General features: G+C 46.7%; 1 protein-coding gene, 1 long non-coding RNA gene and 1 other non-coding gene across 8 annotated transcripts in view; 1 reads left to right on the top strand and 2 right to left on the bottom strand.

The window, feature by feature from the left end:
- Positions 1 to 14966, bottom strand: part of CHCHD5 (coiled-coil-helix-coiled-coil-helix domain containing 5) — a 43206-nt gene extending 28240 nt beyond the window's left edge. For 3 of the 6 annotated variants that reach the window (XR_015249058.1, XR_015249057.1, XR_015249060.1), the window contains exons 1-5: positions 14812 to 14963; positions 13600 to 13757; positions 13334 to 13499; positions 5167 to 5325; positions 4486 to 4794 (exon numbers count right to left, since the gene is read on the bottom strand). Coding sequence is in view for 1 of the 6 variants with exons in the window: in XM_025927310.2 (XP_025783095.1) it covers positions 10450 to 10473; positions 13334 to 13499; positions 13600 to 13751 (342 nt within the window). In the remaining 5 variants the exon portion in view is untranslated. Of the gene's footprint in view, positions 1 to 2213; positions 2338 to 4485; positions 4795 to 5166; positions 5326 to 10296; positions 10474 to 13333; positions 13500 to 13599; positions 13758 to 14811 lie in introns of those variants that run through there. The other 3 variants (XR_015249059.1, XR_015249061.1, XM_025927310.2) reach the window with 3 other exon arrangements.
- TRNAK-CUU (transfer RNA lysine (anticodon CUU)) lies at positions 6352 to 6424 on the bottom strand. The gene has a single exon. It is a non-coding gene; the product is annotated as a tRNA-Lys (tRNA).
- Positions 14620 to 22654, top strand: LOC147582379 (uncharacterized). The gene is made up of 5 exons (XR_015249064.1): positions 14620 to 14690; positions 16024 to 16070; positions 16859 to 17034; positions 18077 to 18133; positions 22139 to 22654. It is a non-coding gene; the product is annotated as an uncharacterized LOC147582379 (long non-coding RNA).
- The last annotated feature ends 185 nt before the right edge of the window (positions 22655 to 22839 follow it).

Below are 22839 nucleotides of genomic sequence, written 5' to 3'. Positions count from 1 at the left end.
GCTATGAAGTTTGAGGATACCTTTTATACAGTTCTATGTAAAAATACTTATTTTTAAAAGTAATTCCTTTTGTATATCCATATATGGAAATATGATGAAGCCATAAAAAGAACGAGAGAATTATTTATGTAGTGATATGGAATGGTTGCCAAGTTAAATCTTTAAGTGATAAAAGGAAGGTGCAGAAGAACATGTGTAGTAAGTTAGCATTTGTATAAAAAAGGGGGCAATAAAAATACACAGACATATATATGGGGGAGTGTGCCCCCATATAAATGCGTTTGCTGGTGTATGTGTAAGACGCTTTGCAAGGAGATACAAGTAACTGGTAGCACTATGTGCCTGCAAAGACAGGAACTCAGTGACCCAAAGCACGAGCAAAGACTGTGCAATGCACAGCCTTTTGTACCTTTGGAATTTGGGACCACATGCAAGTATTACTTATTTTTAAAATTGGTGTATGAATATTCTGAGATATTATAATTTGCATTTCGCTAGACATATGTTCAAATGATAATATAAGGAGATCTATCTTCATTTCTAAATTATTATATGTATCCCATTTTATAGACAAACCATTATTTGTCCAAAGTTTCCAACTATTCATTATTAAAAACTATACTGCAAGGTCTTTCCTGTACATTCATGTTTGTACACACATTTCTGTCACATAAATTCCGATAGATGGAGCAAGACAGTTCCACATTCCCTTCCAGAAAGGCTGCTCTAGGCCACACATCTCCTTCATCCACACCAGTGGATGCCCCTTGCTCCATGTGTTTCGCACTGAGTATCCGCCCCGAATTGTGCAAGGTCTCTAGTGTGGCAGAGACGAGGCCGAGTGCTCACTCGCTTTTCCTCTGGAGCACACAGGTAGGCCACATTTCCCGGCATGCCTTGTGCTGAAGCAGGGCTGAGTTCTGGTTGATGGCAGTAGTGATGTACAGCAGCACAGCTAGAGCTGGCCCCTAAAAACTCTCCCTGTGGTCCTCAAGCTCTCTCTCTTCCTTCATCTGCTCAATGGGTACAGAAGGTCACATGGAGGACTCTGAGCTCTAGAGCATTACTTGTCGAGCAGAGAAATAAACTTGCCATATCCCATTGCTGCCTCCCCCCCTCCTAACTAGGATTTGACCCCACACCCAGGACCTGTCACCAAGTCCTTTGCTCAAATGTCATCTTCTCAGGGCACCTGGGTGGCTCAGTCAGTTACGCATCCAACTTCAGCACAGGTCTTAATCTCAGGGTTCCTGAGTTCGAGCCCCACATTGGGCTCTCTGCTGCCAGTGGAGAGCCTGCTTTGGAGCCTCTGTGCCCCGCACCACCACCCCCCCACCGCCGCCCTCTGCCTCTGCCCCTCCTCATCCCTCGCAAAAATAAACATTTAAAAAACAAACAAACGTCATCTTCTCAAAGGGCATTCTCTACCACCCAACCTAGCACAACCTTCTGCCATCACTCCGCTTATCTGACCACCTTTGAGGGATCTGATTGTCTTCTAATACTTATATTTCCTCTGAACCTTCTTCCCCAGACAATGCTGCAACCTTGATCAACCTGGCTAGCACCATTTAGGGCAGGAGGTGAGACATAGCTGCAGGTGACCACTAGGCCCCTGACCTCAGCCCACCACTCACCACTATTCTGGGGACCCTGTACCTCACGACAACTACAGCCGCACTTCCCAGGATATAATCCAAACAGAGGATGGTGACCACCTTCTTCATTCATTCTAAAACACTTATTGAGCACCTACTATGTACTAGACACTATTCTTTTAAAAAAAATTTTTTTTCAACGTTTATTTATTTTTGGGACAGAGAGAGACAGAGCATGAACAGGGGAGGGGCAGAAAGAGAGGGAGACACAGAATCGGAAACAGGCTCCAGGCTCTGAGCCATCAGCCCAGAGCCTGACGCGGGGCTTGAACTCACGGACCGCGAGATCGTGACCTGGCTGAAGTTGGACGCTTAACCGACTGCGCCACCCAGGCGCCCCTGTACTAGACACTATTCTAAATGCATTGAATATACCAGGGAACAAATGAGACAAAAATTCTTGCCCCATTCTGGTGGACGAGACAGACAATAAACAGTAAGCCCAATAAATAAGTGCCTTATATGAAAAGAGGCGATGGGGTGAAGAAGTTCAGGGTAAGAGGTAGGTGTCTATGCTAAGTCGGACGGAAAGAAGGTGACATCTGAGAAAAGACCTAGAGGTGACAGTCACATGTTTATCTGGGAGAAGTTTTCCAGTGAAACAATTATGCAAAGTCCCTGAGGCAGGGCAAAGTCTGCAGTGTTCAAAGAGCAGGAAGAATTCCATGTGGCCGGGAACCTGGAAGGAAACGAGGTCAGAAGTAATGATGAGGAGGGTGCCCAGATCACACAGGTTTTAGAGGTGAGTGTAAGGACTTTGGCTTTTGCTCTGAGTAACATGACATGCCTTGGCAGTTTTAGAGAAGTGACATCTATTCTGACTTACATATTTTAAAGCAATTTTTTAACGTTTATTTATTTTTGAGAGAGAGAGTGTGCATGCGTGCATGGGGGAGCAGAGAGAGGGGGGACAGAGGATCTGAAGTTCTGTGCTGAAAGTACAGAGCTCGACGTGGGGCTCAGACTCACAAACCTTGAGATAATGACCTGAGCCGAAGTCAGAAGGTCAACTGACTGAGCCACCCGTGCGCCCCTATTCTGACTTACATATTCAAAGGGATCCCTCTGGTCATCGTACTAAGAACCTGCCCAGGGGTGGGAGCTGAGTAGAAATTGGGAGAGCAGGGAGGAGGCTGCTGCAGAAACCCAGGGAGAGTGACAGTGGCTGGTGCTGGATTTGGTAACAGGAAGTGTGGCTCTGTTTGAAGATGGGGCCAACAGGATCTCCTACCGCACTGGCTGCTGAGAAAACAGGAATCAAGGAGCCTTCCAAGCCGGCCTGAAGAGCTGGAAGAATGGAACCACATGAATTAGGGAAGGCTGAAGGTGGAGTGGTTCTAGGAGCAGCATCGGGGGCTCAGGTCTGAACTTGGTAAGGCTGAGAAGTTTCAAGACATCAAAATAGAGACACTGGGTAGGCAGTTGATTGCAAGCGTGGAGTTTGGGAGAAAAGTCTGAGTGGAGACTGAACTTCAGAAGTTGACTACTTTCCATAGTTGCTATTGCTGTCCCCACCCCCACCCCACCCCTGGTCTATATTTTGTGACTCAAAATAATGAATCATGCATGGCCACATCACTCTGAATGATAGGACTTATGTGTGCAGCTGAGGAGCACTGTAGTTGTGTGTTAATAGTCTATTTTTTTAATGTGTATTTATCTTTCAGAGAGAGAGAGAGAGAGAGAGAGAGAGCGTGTGCACGTGTGGAGAGGGGCAGAGAGAGAGAGGGAGAGAAAGAATCAATCTCAAGAAGGCTTCGCACTGTCAATGCAGAGCCAGACGCCAGGCCCAATCCCACAAACCTTGAGATCATGACCGGAGCTGAAATCAAGAGTCAGACGCCCAAGCAACGGAGCCCCCCGGGTGCGCCAACAGTTTGTCTTCGACTGTGGGTTAACTGTTGTGCTCTCTAGAGAGACCACACTAGTCTAACTTTTAGCACTTTGAGTAGCGTGACTGTGTTTTCTAGGAGTTCAGACAATGAAAATGAGAATGATTACGTAACAACACCAGCATGACACAGATGTCACTGAAACACAGATCCAGTGATTGAGGTAGGTGAATGACAAATGGGAGGATGCGTAGAACTGGATTAGGAAAGCAACTGCGCAGAAAGGAATGTGAGCTCGCGCACGGTGCGCAGACATGAAAGCACCCACGGAGACTGAATCTCACAAGTTCAGGATAAGACGGGCGAGGACTTCTAAATCTATCAAAAATGGGGGCTTTTCGGTCTCCCCCAAAGACACCAATGCTCAGTGGAAACTAGCCGCCACTGAACTGGGGTGGGCACACCACACAAACAAGCAGGCATTATCACACAGTATCCTTCCCCTTAAGGATTCAGATATTGCACATTTCCAGATTCAGATAGTGCAGCTCAAATGTCCTGTGGGCTAACAAAAGGGGGAAATTCTGGAAACAGATGTGTTGGCCCCTGAGGGTGCAAAACCGATTCTGTCAGGTCTTCCTGTAGTTAGTTATTCATGCTATAGTTAGTCTTCCTATAGTTAGTCCACTGCAGCGTGGCAGCAACAACAAATGTGCCCCCTAGCTCTCAGGTACCTCGATTCGAAAAATGGAGTTTCAATCAACTTTCTCAACTCCTATGACTACTGCAATGCAATCACAGAAGACGTAGAAGATTGCTGATCCTTTATCCAAAGACAAACTAGACTTTCCTTATTTCTCTGCATATTTGGCGGGCATGCAACCCACCCCATTCAGTCTCTGTTTCTTAGCAAGGAAAATGAAAAGACCTTACTTGTTAGACATCCTGGACATCTTCTGTACAACATTGTTAAAACAGAGATGTAATTTACTTACCTGTGACATTGAGGTGTTCATAATGTGCATTTTGGTCACATTTCCATTTCCTCAAAATTCACAGAAGCATTTAATGAGATTTTTTTTTACTTGATCGCTTTTACTTCATCACGTAAAATCTGCTTTGACACGCGGCTCAGCAAGCCCACATCGCACTAATTCCTGGTGTCAGTCCGATGTGATGACATCAAGCTCAGTATCCTCTTGACAAAAGCACTGATCATGGAATAATTAGGATTTTCGGTTTCACCACCACATAGAAGAAAAGAAGAATGTCCTCAAGACTGCAGGCAGTTTAGAGAATTCTTACTGTAAAAGGAAAGAGAAAAAGCAAACTTACCGTATTGTCAGAAGAAAAAAATATGTCATTATTTTGTCTTCAACCTAGATAATTTGCTTTTTAATCAGTACTATTGGGTTTACATTCTCTTTTTTAAAGTCTTTCATTTAAAGGGGTGCCTGGGTGGCTTAGTCAGTTAAGTGTCCACGTCTTGATTTTGGTTCAGGTCATATCTCATGATTCATGGGAGTGAGCCCCAAACTCAACTCATATTGAACCCTCTGTCAGCACAGGGCCCGCTTGGGATTCTCTCTCTCTCCCTCCCCCACTCATACTCATGTGTACTCTCTCTCTCTCTCTCAAAATAAATGAACATTCATTTATGTATCTTAAGAACATACACGTTTGCCTGGGCCTGGTTCCATGGGACTTGTGCTCTGCTGGGTACAGATGCTTGGGGTTGTTCTGGTCTTCATTTTCTGGTCTGCATTTACCCCTTTTTCTCACCAGCACCGTGCACTGCTCCTCCACAGTCCTGGTGTTATTCTCAGTGGCTTCTCCTGGAAAGTACGAGATTTGCCTTGGACTAGACTATCTGCCCACACTCTGCAGCAAGAGCAGCTCCATCAACCGTCCAGTCATCTGCCCTTGGGAGCCTCAGGAGGGCAGATCCCTTTGTTACACAATCTTGTCCATGTCCTTGGCATTTTTTTTTTATTTTATTTTTTTATTCTTAGAGAGAGAGAGAAAGAGAGAGAGAGAGAGACAGAGTATAAGTGGGGGAGGAGCAGAGCAAGAGAGGGACACAGAATCTGAGGCAGGCTCCAGGCTCCAAGCTGTCAGCGCAAATCTCGATGCGGGGCTCAAACTCACAAGCCGTGAGATCATGACCTGAGCTGAAGTCGGCCACACAACCGACTGAGCCACCCAGGTGCCCCACATCCTTGACGCTTTTGCCGCTTCTTAATACTTTTCAAAGTGACACTCTTTCCTTCTGTCCAGCTGACCTGACATACCATGCATCCCATAATGTCTGGCCCATCAGAGAAGGAAGAAGGGATTCAAATTATTTGGGTCTGACCTTGTTTCACGTCACCACCTCACTGGCAAATATTTATTGGGTTAAAAAAGAAAGACTACTGTGACACTCGTCAGCTTTCTGTGTCATCAGGGGCTTCCAGATAGGCTCAACAGCTTTCAAACCTTAATTCCAAGCACGTTAATATTATAAAACACAGTCAACCAAAATTGAGAAATTCCACTAGGACAGCACTTCTCATCCTTGCCTGCACATTGAAATAGATTTTCAAATCAGTATATACATTTTTTTAAAGTAGGCTCCATGCCCAACATGGGGCTTGAATCCATAACCCAGAGATCAAGAGTCACATGCTCTACTGATTGAGCCAGCCAGGTGCCCCTTGGTATATATTTTTTAATACCAAAGTCTGGGTCTCACCCTAAGACATTCTGATTTAATTGCTGTAGGGTGTGGGCTCAGACTTTTTAAAAGCAGCATACTTTATGGTAGAAGCCAGCTGGCTTTTTTTTTTCTTTCTTTCTTTCTTTTTTTTTTTAAAGCTTTATGCCCAACATGGGGTTTGAACCCATGACCTTGAGATCAAGAGTCACATGCTTTACCAACTGAGCCAGCCAGGTGCCCTGCCAACTTGCTTTCTTTCAGGGTTATAAACTTCCTTAGAGAATCTGGTTCTATTTGTGCATATTCTGACTGAAAGCTTTTCACAGCATAAATAAGGTGCTTGCTTGCCCACTGAAGGGAAGTACTGACTGAAATACTTATTTCTTATTCTGATGACTTTATCAACAAAGTCAGTGTATTCGAAGGCAAGCACAGATCCTCAGTTCAACCACCAAGGTGAAGTGGAGATTGCTGAACATCTGCTTTCTGCTTAACAAACCCTACCTCCTCACCTCTGCACTCCCTTGACTGCCATTTTCTGCCTCCTCAGAATCCTGAGGGTCATCGGCTCACTCAACCACTTCAGCATCTGCACACGTCCCCATACACCGCCACCTGTCCCTCCCCACACTGTTCTCAATACTCCCTCAGCCTTCATGCCCACCACTTCTAGGTGGCCTACTTGGTTGAAGGTAGTCATTCTTTGTGAACTGAGTCAAGCATTTTGAAAGCATTCCTGTTATTGCAATACCTCCACCAATGGCAATTGTGACAGGATGCAGTGACGGATGGCAGCAGCAGCGACAGGCAGCAAAGGAAGTTGAGATGATGGTGGCTGCTGTTAAGGCAGCCGTGACAGGCTGGGGCAATGGCGGCTGTGGCAATGGGTGGTGGCCATTGTAATGAATGGCCACAGAGTGGCTACCACTGAAGTGAACTGCACTGAGGCAGCTGCTCTTTGCTAGAGAGCTTTCTCTCCACCAAAGTCCACTCTGCCTCTGTATCTGACAAACAGGAAGCAGCAGGGAATTTGAAACTCCAGTCCCCTAAGTGACCCTGAACTAAATGACTGATGGGGGTTAGTGTATAAATACCCCCCACCTCTTGAGTGGGAAGGTATGTTCTCCACTGTTTCCCAGAGTTCCCCAGAGAATTAAGCTGTTGCCCAGTGATAATCTGCTTGATAATGCAGCCTTGATGTACTGCTTTCCCTTCCTGTTTCACTTCCCTCAGCCTTACCAGTGCTTTCTGGGGTCATCTCCCAATGCCTTGCCTCAAAGTCTATTTCTGGGGGAACCCAACCTAAGATAGTGCATCATGAACCAAGGATTATGATCCAAGCACAGATGGCACATTAACAAAAGCTGACCCTATGCCAAGCCATAAAGTCTCAACATATTTCAAAAGATTGAAACCATATAAAATGTGTTCCCAGCCCAATTGCAATTAGGCAAGATAACTAGAAAAATCCCCATATGCTTAGGAATTTAAAAATACAGTTTTAAATTTCTAAATAAGCTGGGATCAATGAAAAATGCAAAACAGAAAGGCTTGCTTTGTGGGAAATTTAAATACATACATTAGAAAAGAAGAAAGATGAGGTGCCTGGGTGGCTCAGTTGGTTAAGCATCTAACTTCGGCTTAGGTCATGATCTCACCGTTCATGATTTCGAGCCCTGCATTGGGCTCTGTGCTGACAGCTCAGAGCCTGGAGCCTGCTTCAGATTCTGTGTCTTTCTCTCTCTGTCCCTCCCCCGCTTGTACTCTCTCTCAAAAATAAACATTAAAGAAAAAAAAGGCTAAATTCAGTGAGCTAAGCTTCCATTTCAAAAAGGTAGAAAACAGGGGTGCCTGGATGGCTCAGTCAGATAAGTGACTGACTCCTGATTTCAGCTCAGGTCATAATGTCACCATTCATGAGCCCCACATTGGGCTCAGTGCTGAAAGTGCAGAGCCTGCTTGGGATTCTCTCTCTCTCTGCCCCTCCCTCATTTGCTCTGTGTGTGTGTGTGTGTGTGTGTGTGTGTGTGTGTGTGTGTGTGTGCATGCGTGTGTTCGTGCGCACACACGTACTCTCCCTCTCAGAAAGATAAACTTTAAAAGGTAGAAAACAAAATTAAATCCAAAAAAGGTAATTATAAAGAAGATAATTAAATTAAAAACAAATACACAACACAAAGAACATCGACAAAGCCAAAAGTAAATTCTGTGTAGATTAAAATTGGTAAACTAATCAAGACTGAATAAGTAGAAAACAAAGAGGGTACAAATAACCAATGTCAGAAATGAGAAAGCAGCTTTCACTGCAGATTCTATAGACATTAAAAAGATTATATGAGGTTATTATGAACAACTTTATGGCAGTTTGAAATTTTAGATCATGTGAAAAATTCCTAAACGCAATTCACCACAGGAATAGAAACTAGTAAAGTTCCTATGGTAGTTTAAATGTGGGCAAAATTCCTTGCAGCCAAATGCCATCAAGAGGCGGAGTCTCCTACCCTTTTAACCTGGGTTGACCTCGTGACTTGCATTGACCAACAGAAAGTGGTAAAAACGGACTTTGACGGTTCCATTTTTGCTCTCTTGGACCCTTGATACCACCAGATAAGGAAGCTGGTCTAGCCTATTGGGAGAGAGGCCACTTTGAGAGGTTCTACATAGTCTCGACCTGTTTTGTCTGTTCTTATCACAGTTCCTTTAGCTACATGGAGCAGAACCCCACTCAAGCTTACCCAGGCAAAGTGGGGTTTGCTGAATACAAAGAATCTGAGGACTCAATCCACAGCCCAAGAAAACTGGAGCTGCGAACAGAAAGCCAGCAGGACCCAAGCAGCCCTTTTAGGGACCACAGAAGCTAATCACAGTCCTCCCTCTACCTGGGTTTTCCCTGCTTTGGGCTTCCTGGCATCTGTTAGCTCTTGCAACCCTGATGGCAGGACTTCCACCTCAGCTCCCAAGCCAAGTGACAACTTTCTTTGTCTTAACGATCAAATCCTGAGGAGACACTCTAGCTCATTTTTCCAAGCCAGAGCACAAGACTTAGGCTTCAAATAGTCAGTCCAGTCATCACTGGTCAGTCACTTCTAATTTCTGGAAGTCTGGAGTCACCCACAGGGGGAAGCAACATGTCTGAATGAATCTGGCTGCAGGTCCTGGGCACACCAACTAGGCACCTGGGGTTCTTTCTCCTACATACGTGTCTGTCTGCCTTCTGTCCTTTAGGACATGCCCCTGCTGGAGAGCGTGTAATCAAATAGCTGGGCCCACAGAACACGGACTCCTGAGGAGAAATGCTCAGGAGCTGCAGCAGCCATTGCTGGTCCCTGCCCACATCCACTCAGCATTCTTCTGGGCCCTGAGTGCTTACTTGATTCTCCACTACTCTCCGCTCAGGGCTTTTTTGATGGCAGGGCACATGACAACACATGGGGCAGGCAGAGGTGCTAGATGGTCAACACCCATGGCAACAGCCCCAATGACAGATGGGGAGTTGATGATCTATAGCCCAACTTCCTTGCCCCTTGGATTGAGCCCACTGATCACGGTGGTGACTGGCCTGATAATGCACCTTTTATTGGCTGCCTTCCTGTCTCACCTCCCCACTCCCTTTCAAATGCTTCTGGAATCACACATTCCAAATATACTATCTGCTCTCCGGTTCTCAGGGTTGGACTCTGGAAGAACACAAACGAAGGCAGAAGTCCAGGGCAGCAGACTCTAAGCCACATTCCACAATGCAGCCGTTTTCAATAATAAAGCCAGTATTTTTAGCCCCATCGCCTAGTGTGCATGTCTATCACACAACTGGCTCAAAACTCAGAAGGAAAAGAAGTGTGATATTTATTGCCCTCCAAGCCTCAGGTAAACACTCAATAAAGACTTGGTAAATGCTAAAGTGGAAGGGAGAGAGAGCCTTTTCCCATGTCTGTGCAGGAGACAGGAAGTGGCTGTTGGCAGAGTTAACAAGGGAAGAAGAGGAGTCAGCTTAACCCTGGTGAACACGTCCTTCTTTGGCACACTAAGTGAAGCTGGGGAACAGAGGAGCAGGGTTTCTGCCCAGCCAGCTCTCCAGGGGCCCCTCAGGTGCTGAAGGCAGGAATCAAAGCCCGGTATATAGAGTCTTTATTTATTGTAAGTCCTGCTGTCCAGAGAAGCAAGACCCACATCCAGGGTCCTCATGATTTCACCTGGCCACTCTTCAGGGGTGGGGGCATCAAGTGGCCACTCACGTCTAGTTTTCCTATGGCTCAAAGAGTCCTCAGGAGGCAGGAAGCGGCTGTGCCTATAGAAAAAACACATCAACATCTACTAGCACCTACTTTGTGCCCGGCCCTGGGACCACCACCGGGGAGATTGCAGCAGAGGCTGCCCTTGCCAAGTCCACAGTCTGGAGGGGGAAAGTATTAAGTGAGGACCATGCCATCTGCCATGTGAACGCATGAGACACAGTGAATTGTCACTGGGAGCAGGGAAGGCTCCATTTACTATATTTACTGAGCACCTCCTCTGTAACGTTGTTACAGGGCACTGAATGAAGCAGGCACAAATCTCTAACTTGAGGAAGAGACAGACAACAAACAAACAAACAACTAAAAATATGTCAACTGGGTAAGTTCTACGAAGAAAAGTAAATCAGGGTGTGTGGAGGGGGAGGTAGAGGTAGCACTTCTGTCAGCTACATGAACATAAGACGTCCTTATATCATGTTTTCTGAGATGAGACTGGCTACATGTTTGCCACTTTGCAGAGCAGAGAATAGAGACTGGCATCTCGCTGCCCGCAATCAGGTGGGGAAAGCTGCACCTGGGATGCCATTACCCAGAAGGAGGAAGATGGGGAGGAGGAGCAGGTGTGGTGGTAATTATTCTGAGTGCACTGAGGAGCTATGACAAGGCTGTAAAGGGGAGAGATGTGACCTAATTGCCATTTTTACAAGTTCCTCTGGCCGCCAGGGGAGAGCAGACTTGTGGGGCGGGGCAGGATGGCCACAGGGAAGACCAGGGAGAGGCTGGCTGCTTATGTAGGGAGGGAACAACTAGCCCTAAGATGGGAAGGTGAGGTCTTTACTGTTCCCATGCCCAAACAACTTGGAAAAAAAAAAAAAAAAAAAAACCAATGCTAACGTATGACCAACATATAGACTAAGAAACTATGTGAACGGTATGAAATTACTAAATATTTTCTAAGAATTAAAAGTCCTGATAAAGAAGATGTGGTTTATATATACAATTGGAATACTACTTGGCAATGAGAAATAATGAAATCCTGCCATTGTCAGCAACGTGGATGGAACTGGAAGGTATTATGCTGAGTGAAATAAGTCAGAGAAGGACAGATATCGTATGTTTTCACTCATATGTGGATCTTGAGAAACTGAACAGAAGACCATGGGGGAAGGGGACAAAAAAATAGTTACAAACACAGAGGAAGGGAGGCAAACCACAAGAGACTCTTAAATACAGAGAACAACTGAAGCAGGGTGGGAGTGTGGGGGAGAGGGAAAGTAGGTGATGGGCAACGAGGAGGGCACTGTCAGGATGAGCACTGGGTGTTGTATAGAAGCCAATTTGACAATAAATTATATTCATTAAAAAAAAAACAAAAGTCGTGCTAGTGTCGGCTGTTAGGGCCTGAACTTTTCATTTATTGCTGCCTTATCAAAACGAAACAAAACAAAACAAAACAAAACAAAACAAAACAAAACAAGGACTACAGGGCCTGTCAGAAAGGTATCTCAACCTTTAGCCAAGAACTTCTCTGCAACAGGCAATAGGAATGAAGCAGTGACAAGGCAGTAAGATATAAGCCATGATGGAGGGAGCTCAGAGACCATGGGTGCCTGGGGATGGGGATAGGCCAGCATGGGAGATTTCCAGAGGGAGGTGATATCTAAGTTGGAATAGCAAGTAGCTAGGTGGCCTAGAAGGGCAATCCAGGCAGAAGGAAACAGTTGGGTAACAGCCTGCCAGCAGGACAGACATGCATGCACTCGAATAATGCACGTTCACTGGGGCTGGAACGCAGAGCTTGAGATGGAAAGTAGGGAGTGGTGGGGCCAGAGTCCACACCATGCAGGGACCTATAAGCTGTTCCAGAACTGAGATCTGGCCTGGTGGAAATGAGGAGCCATGGAAAAGTTTTTTAAGGGAAGCAGAACATGGTCAGATTTCCTCTGGGACTGCTCTGGAATCTTCAGAGAGAATAGATTAAAAGGGATAATACAGAGCCATGGAGACCCAAATGAGAGGGTGTTAAGAGGGAGGTGGTACAAAATGTGACTTTTGTCTTAGGAGCTCACAGTCCATCCAGTGGGGGGAGACAGTGAACATCTAAAGTAGTGTTTCTCAACTTTGTTTTTTTAAACATTTATTTATTTTTGAGAGAGAGAGAGAGAGGGAACAGGGAAGGGGCAGAGAGAGAGGGAGATACAGAATCTGAAGCAGGCTCCAGGCTCCAAGCTGTCACCACAGAGCCCGATGCTCAAACTCACAAACCACATGATCATGACCTGAGCTGAAGTTGGATGCGTAACCAACTAAGCCACCCAAGCACCCCTCAACTTTGTTTTTATTACTGCTCCCCATGAGGTCTTTATAGACATTTTTTTTTAAAAATTGCAGTCACCCACAAAATTTTAATACCATAGTTATACTGCATATCTGTTTATGTACTATATTCATTAAAGAGAGTAAGACTTACCCCCCTCAACCCCATCCCAGTACAGCTGAGGGGCAGTGAGGAAGGGAACAGAGAGCAGGTAAGGAAGCCTGAGGAAGAACACAGAGAACCCAGCAAGGACCTGGGATTTTGTTCTCAATGTGAATGGGAAGCTACTGAAGAGCTCTAAGCAAACATGTAATGTGATTCATTTTTAGTTCCTCTATGCTCTCTCTGGCCACTGTATGGAGGCAAGTAAGACGAGATTCAGGGAGACCAAGGAAAAGGCTGGAGCAGGGATCCTGGAGGTGAACAGGTCAGGAAAGTGGCTGGACTAAAGCAGGGGCTATGGGAAGGGGCAGGAAATGATCCTGTTCTGGATTCTGGATGCACACAGTGCAGGTCTGTGTGGGGGTAGGGTGGGGCTGGGGATAACTCCCAGGTCTTTAGTCAGAGCAACTAGAACTGATAAGCCCCCACCTCACCTCCACATTCGAGGGTGAGCGTGGTGGCTGCACCTGGTCAGCACACTGCAGGAAGCGGCGCACGTGCTCTGCACAGTTGCCCACTGCTGCCTCATTCTGTCGAAGACACTCCTCAAAGGCCTCAAAAGGCTCAGCACAGGCCTGGCGGATCTGCCGGATGATTGGGCTGTGGAGGTAGGGCATTTCAGGCATTCAGACTTCCATTCCACTGCCCACCTCGCCCCCTGCCTCCCGCCACACATTGCCTCATACTTGCCCACACTCACTGGGAGGATGTGCATTGAGCGATACTCATCTTAAGGTGGTGGCAGTCCCGCTGCCATGACTCAGGCTTGGCCGCCACACACTGGCCATATTGCTCCAGCTCCCGGCCACAGTAGCGAGCAGTGACCTCCAGGGCCGCCTGCCTGTGGAACATAATGGGCTGAGGATAATTCCAGGCAACAGACAAGAAAGGGAGTTCTGGTCTGGGTTGGAGGTGGAAGCAGAAACACTAGGGAGTCTGAAGGATCCTGGGATAGGGTCAGGGAAGTGGAGGGAGAGGTAAGGCATGAGCCCTGGGGAATGCGGAACAGGTCGGAGGGCTTCTGGGAAGATAGTGGAGATCTTTTCCAAAAAAGACCTAATTATTCAAAGGGAAGCCTCGGGATCGTGCAAGAAGGGTCTTGGGAGTCCAGGCATCCCTCAACAGGGCCCTAACTACACTGAATTCTAGGGGTAAAAAAACCTGGGAACCCTAAAGGATTTGGAGGTCCTAAAAAGAGGTTTGTAAGCCCACGTGGTGAGATCTTGGGTCCTGGGGAAGCGTCTCTTGACCAGAGAGTCTTCAAGATTAGGCCTGAGGACAGGGTTACCGGAGGTGAGACTTGAGGCCCTGGGGTAGGTTTGGGGATCCTGGGGTGGGTCTCAGAGTTCTAGAGATGTGGAAGTCCTGGATGAGGATGGGGCTCTGGGACAGCTCTGGAGGGTCCTAGAAGTAAGCTCTTGGGAACAAGATCTAGAAATCCAGAGCAGAATCAGAGGTCTAAGAAAAAGTCTGCGGGCACTACAAGGCAGGTCTGGGGTACTGCACAGATCTGCAGGTTCAAAAACGTATGGTCAGGTGATCTAGGGGGACGAGCCCGCAGCTCTAAGAACGGGTATAAAAACCGTAAAAGTCCTGAGACAATCCTGAAGTCTGCAGGGTGAGGGACCAGACCTTGGATCCTGGGGGCAGGGACTGGGTGTTAGGGATGGGCCTGAAAGTCCTCAGTTACTACGAGAAACAGGGGCGGAGCCTAAACGTTCAGAGGGCGGGACCTCCCTCTCTCTTCCACGCGGAGATGGAGCTTGTAATAGACGGCGCTGGGCCCTAAGGGTAGGTTCTCCGAGGAACAAAGAGGCCAATCCTTCTTCCCGGAGTGCGGGCCTAGGTTTAGGTCACTGGGGAAGGGAAGGGGCGAAGCGGCAGATCGGAGGTACGCGCTCCCACTACTCACATCTCGAGGCCGGTGCCGGAGGGAAATCAGTCAGGGAGAAGAGCCCCGCCTTTTCCGGTGCAGGCTGTCATGGCGGCGCCCAGGTCAGCTGTCCCTGCCTCGTTTTTTCCGGTTACAGAACCGGCAAGTTGCCTCGTTCCCTTTAGGACCAACCTGTCATGGCGGCGCCCTGTGTCTCCTTCCGGTCCCGCCTGTATTGGCAGCGCCTGCGCAGCCACCGCGGGCTCCCAGTCTGACTCGGTTGTTGTACCTCTTTCTACTTCCGGATTGCGGGGGCGGTGCCGCAATGCACCGGAAGTAAGGCGTGGCCGCTACTGCGCGCGCTCTTAGCCACCCACTGGGATTTGGTGGCGAGTGATTACTGCAGTCTGTCAGCGTGGCCCCGTTGGTGGCTAGGTTGGGCACCGTGGCTGCGAGCTGCTGGGCGCTGGGAGTCTGATGCATAGCGCCGCGATGCCACCATCTGTTTTGCGCAAGCGCTCCCTGTCCCCTCGGGGTGCTGGTTCGTGCGCGCGCACGGAGCGGCGGGAAGAGGGGTCGCAAGAGTGGGACCAGCCGGCCTGGACGTCCCACCGGCTGTACCTGGGTTACCCAGACCAGATCCCCTCCTTCTAGGTATAAGCCCAGGAGCCAGGCCGGACTTGATTTTTTTTTTTTTTAATTTTTTTTTTAACGTTTATTTTTTGAGATAGAGAGAGACAGAGAATGAATGGGGAAGGGTCAGAGAGAGGGAGACACAGAATCCGAAACAGGCTCCAGGCTCTGAGCTGTCAGCACAGAGCCCGATGCGGGCCTCGAACTCACGGACCGCGAGATCATGACTTGAGCCAAGTCGGACGCTTAACCGACTGAGCCACCCAGGCGCCCCCGGACTTGATTTTAATAATGTCTCCACGTGATTATGGGCATGCGTAATTCTTTTTTTTTTTTTTTTTTTTTAATTTTTTAATGTTTATTTTTGAGAGAGAGAGTGTGTGAACAGGGGAGGGGCAGAGAGAGACACACACACACAGAATCCAAAGCAGGTTCCAGGCTCTGAGCTGTCAGCACAGAGCCCGAAGCGGGGCTCAAACACACGAACCATGAGATCATGACCTGAGCTGAAGTCGGTCACCTAACCGACAGAGCCACCCAGGCAACCCTTCTTTCTTTTTTAATTTTTTTTTTTTTTTTTTTTTTTAATGCGCAATTCTTTCTGATTTCTCCTGGCAGGGTATTGTTTCCACTTCCTGTCCTGTCCTCCAGTGTGAGGCCTGATGGTATGTTTCCCCACCTGTGAGGTTGGGCGCAAGTATCCCTTGGGCAGAGACTAAGCATCAGCCCAGCAGTCTAATATGTAGGGGTCTTCCCAGACTCTGGCCAAAATGAACATAAAATGCACTTCATCTTGGTGTTTGAGGAGCGAGAGCTACTTGTGAGCAAGTGACAATTACTTGGAGTATTGTGTACTTGCTCATCTGTAAAGTGGGGATGATGATAGTGACATCTTTTACATAGAGCATAGTGCATGTGAACAGTTTAGGGCACAGCCTGGACCCTCAGGAGTTGTGGATAAGTGAGAGCTGTTGGAGGAGGCTATTACGGTTTTGCTGCTCATGGTTGGCCCTTGGTATAAGATTGTGCCACTGGCCATCTGAACCTGCCTCAGATGACAGGGACAGGTTTGGAGCCATGGGCACGGGAGGAAAGCTTATCACCCAAAGCCCTCCTTCTTACTTGCAAAAACTTCCAAGTGTATTTCTGGTAGGAGAGAAGGGGAGGAAACCCCATAAATGACAGAGAATATTTTGGCTTCAAATGTGGACTGAATCCTCATGTTTCACATTTAAGTGAAATCTTAACCTGTCCCTTGCCACTTCTCGAGTCTAATCTCGAAGTCTGGGTAATGTGCTTCCTCAAGGGAAGGGGTTCAAAGATCTGGGTTCATAAGTAGAGAAGATGAAGACCCCAGCAAGGGATACATTCTGGGGAGTGTGACTCCTATGCCCCCAAGCTTCTAGGTTGTTTTTGGCCTATAGCACAAGAGTGTAACTAAATTTCTCTCTAGGGATCAAATGTCAGGCAGACCTAAGTGACGATGGGGTTTGGCGTGAAGCAGACCTGGGTTTGAATCAGAGATCTTGGACAGAATCTTTCTGCTCTCTGGGTTTCAGTTTCCTCCAGAACAGCTGCTTCAGGATGCCCTTGTGAGCAGAAACCGAAGTGACATCTGCAGAGCAGATGGTATGGAGCACTTTGTACTTTCCCTTTCTAGCCTTATCAGAATTTGTTAGTATTGTAATTGTTTTCTTATTTTCTGCCTGCTTTAAGACCCTGGAACTTTACAAGGGAAGGGGCCTTGTATCTATCTTATGGTCACCACTGGATTTCCTCCCACCCACCCACCCATAGCATGGGGTCTGGCAGAGTAGTGATGGAATGAATGAAACCATATGCTCACAGGATTGCGTGAGGATAAGATGAGACCCAGTCATTGACTCGAATGATACTTATTAAGTGCTGCTTTATGTGCCAGGAACTGTTTTAGCTGTTGGGGAAACAGCAGCGACTAAAATAGACAAAAATTTATACTGTTAAAAAAGGAATGGGGCGCCTGGGTGGCTCAGTCGGTTAAGTGTCTGACTCTTGATTTCAGCTCAGGTCATGATCTCACAGTTCGTGAGTTCAAGCCCTGCATTGTGCTCTACACTGACAGTATAGAGCCTGCTTAGGATTCTCTCTCTCCCTCTCTCTCTGCCCCTTCCCTGCTTGCTTGCTCTCTCTCAAAAAAAACTAAACTAAAATAAAAGGGGGGTATATGGTGTGATGTTTTGATATACATAGGCATTGTGAAATGATTACTGCAGTCAAGCTGATTAACATATCCATCAGCTCATGTAGTTACAATTTCTTTTTTTTTTTTTTTAATTTGTTTTTTCAACGTTTATTTATTTTTGGGGCAGAGAGAGACAGAGCATGAATGGGGGAGGGGCAGAGAGAGAGGGAGACACAGAATCGGAAACAGGCTCCAGGCTCTGAGCCATCAGCCCAGAGCCTGACGCGGGACTCGAACTCCCGGACCGCGAGATCATGACCTGGCTGAAGTCGGACACTTAACCGACTGCGCCACCCAGGCGCCCCTGTAGTTACCATTTCTTAAGTGTGATGAGAACATTTGAGATCTGATCTCTTAGCAGATTTCAAGTGAGGTCTCCAGAACTTGACTCATCTTACAACTGAGTTTATACCCTTTGACCAACATCTCCCCATTTCCCCCACACCCCAGGCCTGGCAGTTACCATTCTGTTTCCATGAGTTCAGCTGTTTCAAGTTCCACATGTAAGTGAGATCACGTGGTGTTTGTCTTTCTGTGTATGTCACTGAGGATATAGTCCTCCAGATAGGGCACGTCAGATTTGATGAGAGGCAGGGAGTGTGATGGGTGGGTACCGGGTGGTGGATGGGAGCGTGCACTTGTTGAATGTGACTGACTTGGAAGGAGTTGTTCAGTGCTTTGATCCCTGGCCAGAGTAGGAGCCACCACTAATGGCAGCACAGAAACAGCTTTGACCAGATGATCTGTGAGCTGGCAACAAAGTGAGTCCTGACCCTTGATCCCCCGAGGGGCCCACGTGGCAGGAAGGGATGGTGCCTGAGTGTGTCAGTGATTTCCTAATGGAGTTATGAGAAGAGCACTGTAATTAGGAGAGGGTCTCCTGGACTCCTGAGAGCTCCTTCTGTCCCCTCAGGTGGCTTTACCGCCACCTTCATCTTCTGGGCTTTTCTATTTTGCCTTTTCTAGAAGCTCTCCCTCTTGATCTTAAGTTTATAGGACATGATGGGTGGGAGGCAGATCCTGACAAGCCCAATACACGTGAAATCTCCAGGCTGAGGACGGCAGTGAGCAGTCACGCTCTTCCAGCCACATTACATCTTTTCTCACTGGTCAGGTGGCTAGTGACATAGAGCTTCAGGACCACTCCTCCTCTGGAAATAGTGGCACAGGTAATTGTTAGAGGAAACCATATACTCTGAATCGGGGTGAGGGGTGTCTCCTGGCCTCTTTTCTCCATATTTTTAAAAATAATTTCAGGTTTTTTTTTTTTTAAGGTCTATTTATTTATTTTGAGAGAGAGAGAGCAGGGGAGGGGCAGAGAGAGAAAGACAGAGTCCCAGGCAGGCTCCTCACTGTCAGTGCAGACCCTGATGAAAACGGAGACCGTGACCTGAGCTGAAATCAAGAGTCAGACGCTTAACCGGCTGAGCCACCCAGGCGCCACTTAAGCTCCTTAGTTTAAAAAAAAAAAACAAAAAAAAAAAAGACGGAGAAAAAGGAATGCTTTCCTTGAAGCTTAACTTTCACTTCACCAGTGTCTCCTGGATCCCATGTCTCCCAGGTTTTTTCTTCCAGAGCCCAAAGCCTTAGGATTCCTGGGAACTGCAATGAATCCCATCCCTGCCTCTTGCTTCTGGATTCCAGCCATTTGTCAGTCTATGCAGTGGCCAGTGAGGCTTGGAAGAGGGTCTGCTTGTTAGGTCCTGCCATGCTCCACACAGGCCTATATTAAGGGTGTTGGGTGAGGGAGGGTTTGGGAAGAGGTGAAAGTCATGGCTGTGTCCTAGAGAAACTGACAAGCACTAGCTTAACAACCTAGGTGATGATGGGTGTGCTGCAGAACAGAGGGTGTGGTGCCCTCGTGGTGAGGTCTGCTGGGCTCTGTTCTGCCTCCTGGGGACTGGTCTTAGGCAAGACCTTGACCGCTCACTCAGGGCAATTCTTTTCTCGTGCCCTGGGCTGCTGCTGCCTGGTGCTGGGGTTCCCAGGGGGCCTGGCCACCTCCTCAGCACTGCCTGTGCCTTCCTCATCCACTGCAGATTCATGGGGTTTGAGGCATAGGAGATACAGATTCAGAAGCTGCAGCTGATGAATGGGTCCCAGTGACGATCTCTTCCAGGTCCTCCAGAGCTGGGGCCACAGGCTGAAAGGGAGGTGTGCAGAAACCCATCCTAGATTAGAGAACATTGCCCTCACTTCTTGGCTTTGCCTTCAAGAAGTGGTATTTGAGGAGTGCCTGGGTGGCTCTCTGTTGAGCATCTGACTCTTGATTTCAGCTCAGGTCATGATTGCAGGATCATTGGATCAAGTCCTACATCAGGCCCTGTGCTGAGTGAGGAGCCTGTTTGGGATTCTCTCTCTCCCTTAAAAAAAAAAAAAAAGTGGTATCTGATGTTTCAAGTAAGACCCACCCTACACCACTTGGGAAGGAAAAGGAAGCATGGAAAGGGTTAATTAAGTGGTTTGGTTCCCTTACAGCCAGTCTGGGCTTCCTCACCAATCTCTGTCCACATGGAGGCACCCTGGGAAATTGCACACTTAGAACTCATGCTATCTAACCTGTGCTCCATAGGGAGCTGAGCCTCAGCGGGATTAGATTCCTGAGGTTGCTATAACAAACTACCACAAACCTGGTGGATTAAAACAACGGAAATGCATTTTCACGTTCAGGAAGCCAGAAGTCCAAAATCAAGGTGCTGGCTGGCAGTTGATTTCCTTCTGGAGGCCCTGAAGATTCTGTTTTATGCCTGTCTCAGCTTCTGGTGGTCGCAGGCAGTCCTTGGAGTTCCTTGGCTAGTAGATGCATTATTCCCATCTCTGCCTCCACTCGCATCACCTGGGTGTCTCTGTCCTCTCCTCTTGGGACACCAAGGCCAAAAACCCAGGGGGCACTTTAACCTACATCCCTTTGCCACAGGCTGCCCTCTGTATCATTGTCAGTAATTAATACTTGCAGTTTTGTCAAAAGACTTACTGAGACTGATCAGAGGCCGAGGGCAGTGTGGACAGCCTGTGGGAATGTGTGAAGCACTCCTGCCTGTACCGGCTCTTCCATCAGTGCGGTGGTCTCTTCCCCAGTCCTGTACTGCCTTACCCACACCACAGGGCTGGGCTGGGGCACCTGGTGGGTCCCACATGGGTACTGCTCCCACTGACACTGTCCTCATTGTAACATTTTCCCAACAGGAACGCTTCTTACCATCAAAAGATGTACTACACATACTTGAAACCTCTTTTTTATAAATAGATCTTGTAGTACCTGTTACAACCACTTGGGTGTATGGCATGTCCATTAAATAAAACTCAGGTTACTTTCAAAGACCACAGCAGGGCAATTCATTTTTGTTATATCAACATTCTTGACAGAGACAAATAATTTACTTCATCTTGTGTATAGCTCTTTGATTAAAAATTCACTTTTGGGGGGGGCACCTGGGTGGCTCAGTTGGTTAAGTGTCTTGACTCGGCTCAGATCATTACCTCACCGTTCGTGGGTTCAAGCCCCACTCGGGCTCTGCGCGGACAATGTGGAACCTGCTTGGGATTCTCTCTCCCTCTCTCTGCCCCTCCCCAACTCATGCTTTCTCTGTTTCTCTCAAAATGAATGAACTTTTTAACTAAATATTAATCTTGAAAAAAAAAGACATTTGTTTTATAACAACATTCCATTCATATGTGTATCTTGTCTATACCTGTATCCTTTCACTGCATATAGTGATTTGTGTTGTACCAACCCAACATTCCAAGAGATACAGAATATATCACCCAATCCTCTGGCACAAAAAAAAAAAAAAAAAGAGAGAGAGAGAGAATCTTGATCTGAACCTCACATCTTCTACAAAAACTCAAAATGGATAAATGGATCATAGATTTAAATGTAAAGCATAAAACTGTAAAATGTTTAGAAGGCAACATAGGAGAACATCTTTAGGGTTGAAGAGTTCTTAGGACACCAAAAAGCATGATCCACCAAAACCCAAAAGCAAATGATGAACTGTGCTCCATATTGTGGAATGCTGAGTGGCAGTAAGAAGGAATAAACTACATGCAACAACTTGAATGGATCTCAGGGGAATTGCATTGACTGTTAACAGCCAATTTCAAAAGGTCCCATACTGTGCGATTCCATTTATGCAATATATTTTTTTCTGATATTCTTGAAATAACTAAATTCTAGAGATGGAGAACAGATTAGTGGTGGCCAGGGGTTAAAGATGGGGGACAGAGGTAGGTAGTTATAAAGTAAAAGCCTGAAAGAGCCTTGTGATAGAATAGTTGTGTGTCTTGATTATGTTGGTGGTTACACCAATCTACACATGAATAAAACGGAACAAAACTGTACACACAGATACAAATGAATGCATGTAAAACTGGTGAAATATGTCTAAGCTCTATGAATTGCCCCAATGTCAATTTTAGTGATGAATCTAAAAAGTTTAGCTGGGATACTAACAGTAGGTGGAAGTATCAGCCAGTAAGTACAATGTATTTTTCCTTATTTTTTTCCAACAGTCTCATGAAGCAAAGCCAGGATATCCTTTGAATGGATAGTCTTCTCAGTCTAGCCCGATCTGTCTTACAGTTAGTGATGAACACCTAAAGCCAGACTCAAGAAAGAATTATTAGTGAAGTTTAACATCAAAGAGCATGCATTCACAAGTGAATACAACAAAGTTATGTATTGCAAACACTGTTTATAATAGCCAAAGAATGGAACTTTCCAAATACCCATCAACAGGGGACGACAGTATATCCATGCACTGAAATACTGTCCACAGGAAAAACAGCCACTGGATTTTAGAGACTGGTATGAAAAAAGAATGTAAAATATCTCAATAAATTTGTTTATTACATATGGAAATGGCATTTTGATGATATTACATTAAATATAGTATATGAACATTATTTCTGAGATATGGAAACAACCTAAATGTCCATCGAGAGATGAACAGATAAAATGTGCTATATACATATAATGGAATATTATTCAGAAAAAAAAAAATTCTGCCACATGCGACACAAGTAAACCTGCAGGACATTATGCTAAGTGAAATGAGCCAGTCACAGAAGCACAAACTCTGCCATGATCTCACTCATACGAGGTATCTAGTCACTCACAGAAACTAGAATGATGGCCCGAGGAAAACGGGCAGTTGCTGTTGAATGGGTGTCAGATTCCACTTAACACAAGACGAGTGAATTCTAGATACGTG

This window comes from Puma concolor, chromosome A3 (assembly GCF_028749965.1).
Source record: "Puma concolor isolate L17-30 chromosome A3, mPumCon1.1.hap2, whole genome shotgun sequence".
In the NCBI taxonomy this organism is placed as follows: Eukaryota; Metazoa; Chordata; class Mammalia; order Carnivora; family Felidae; genus Puma; species Puma concolor.
Note: the sequence above shows the minus strand (reverse complement) of the source record. Positions and strands in the feature narration are given on the sequence as shown.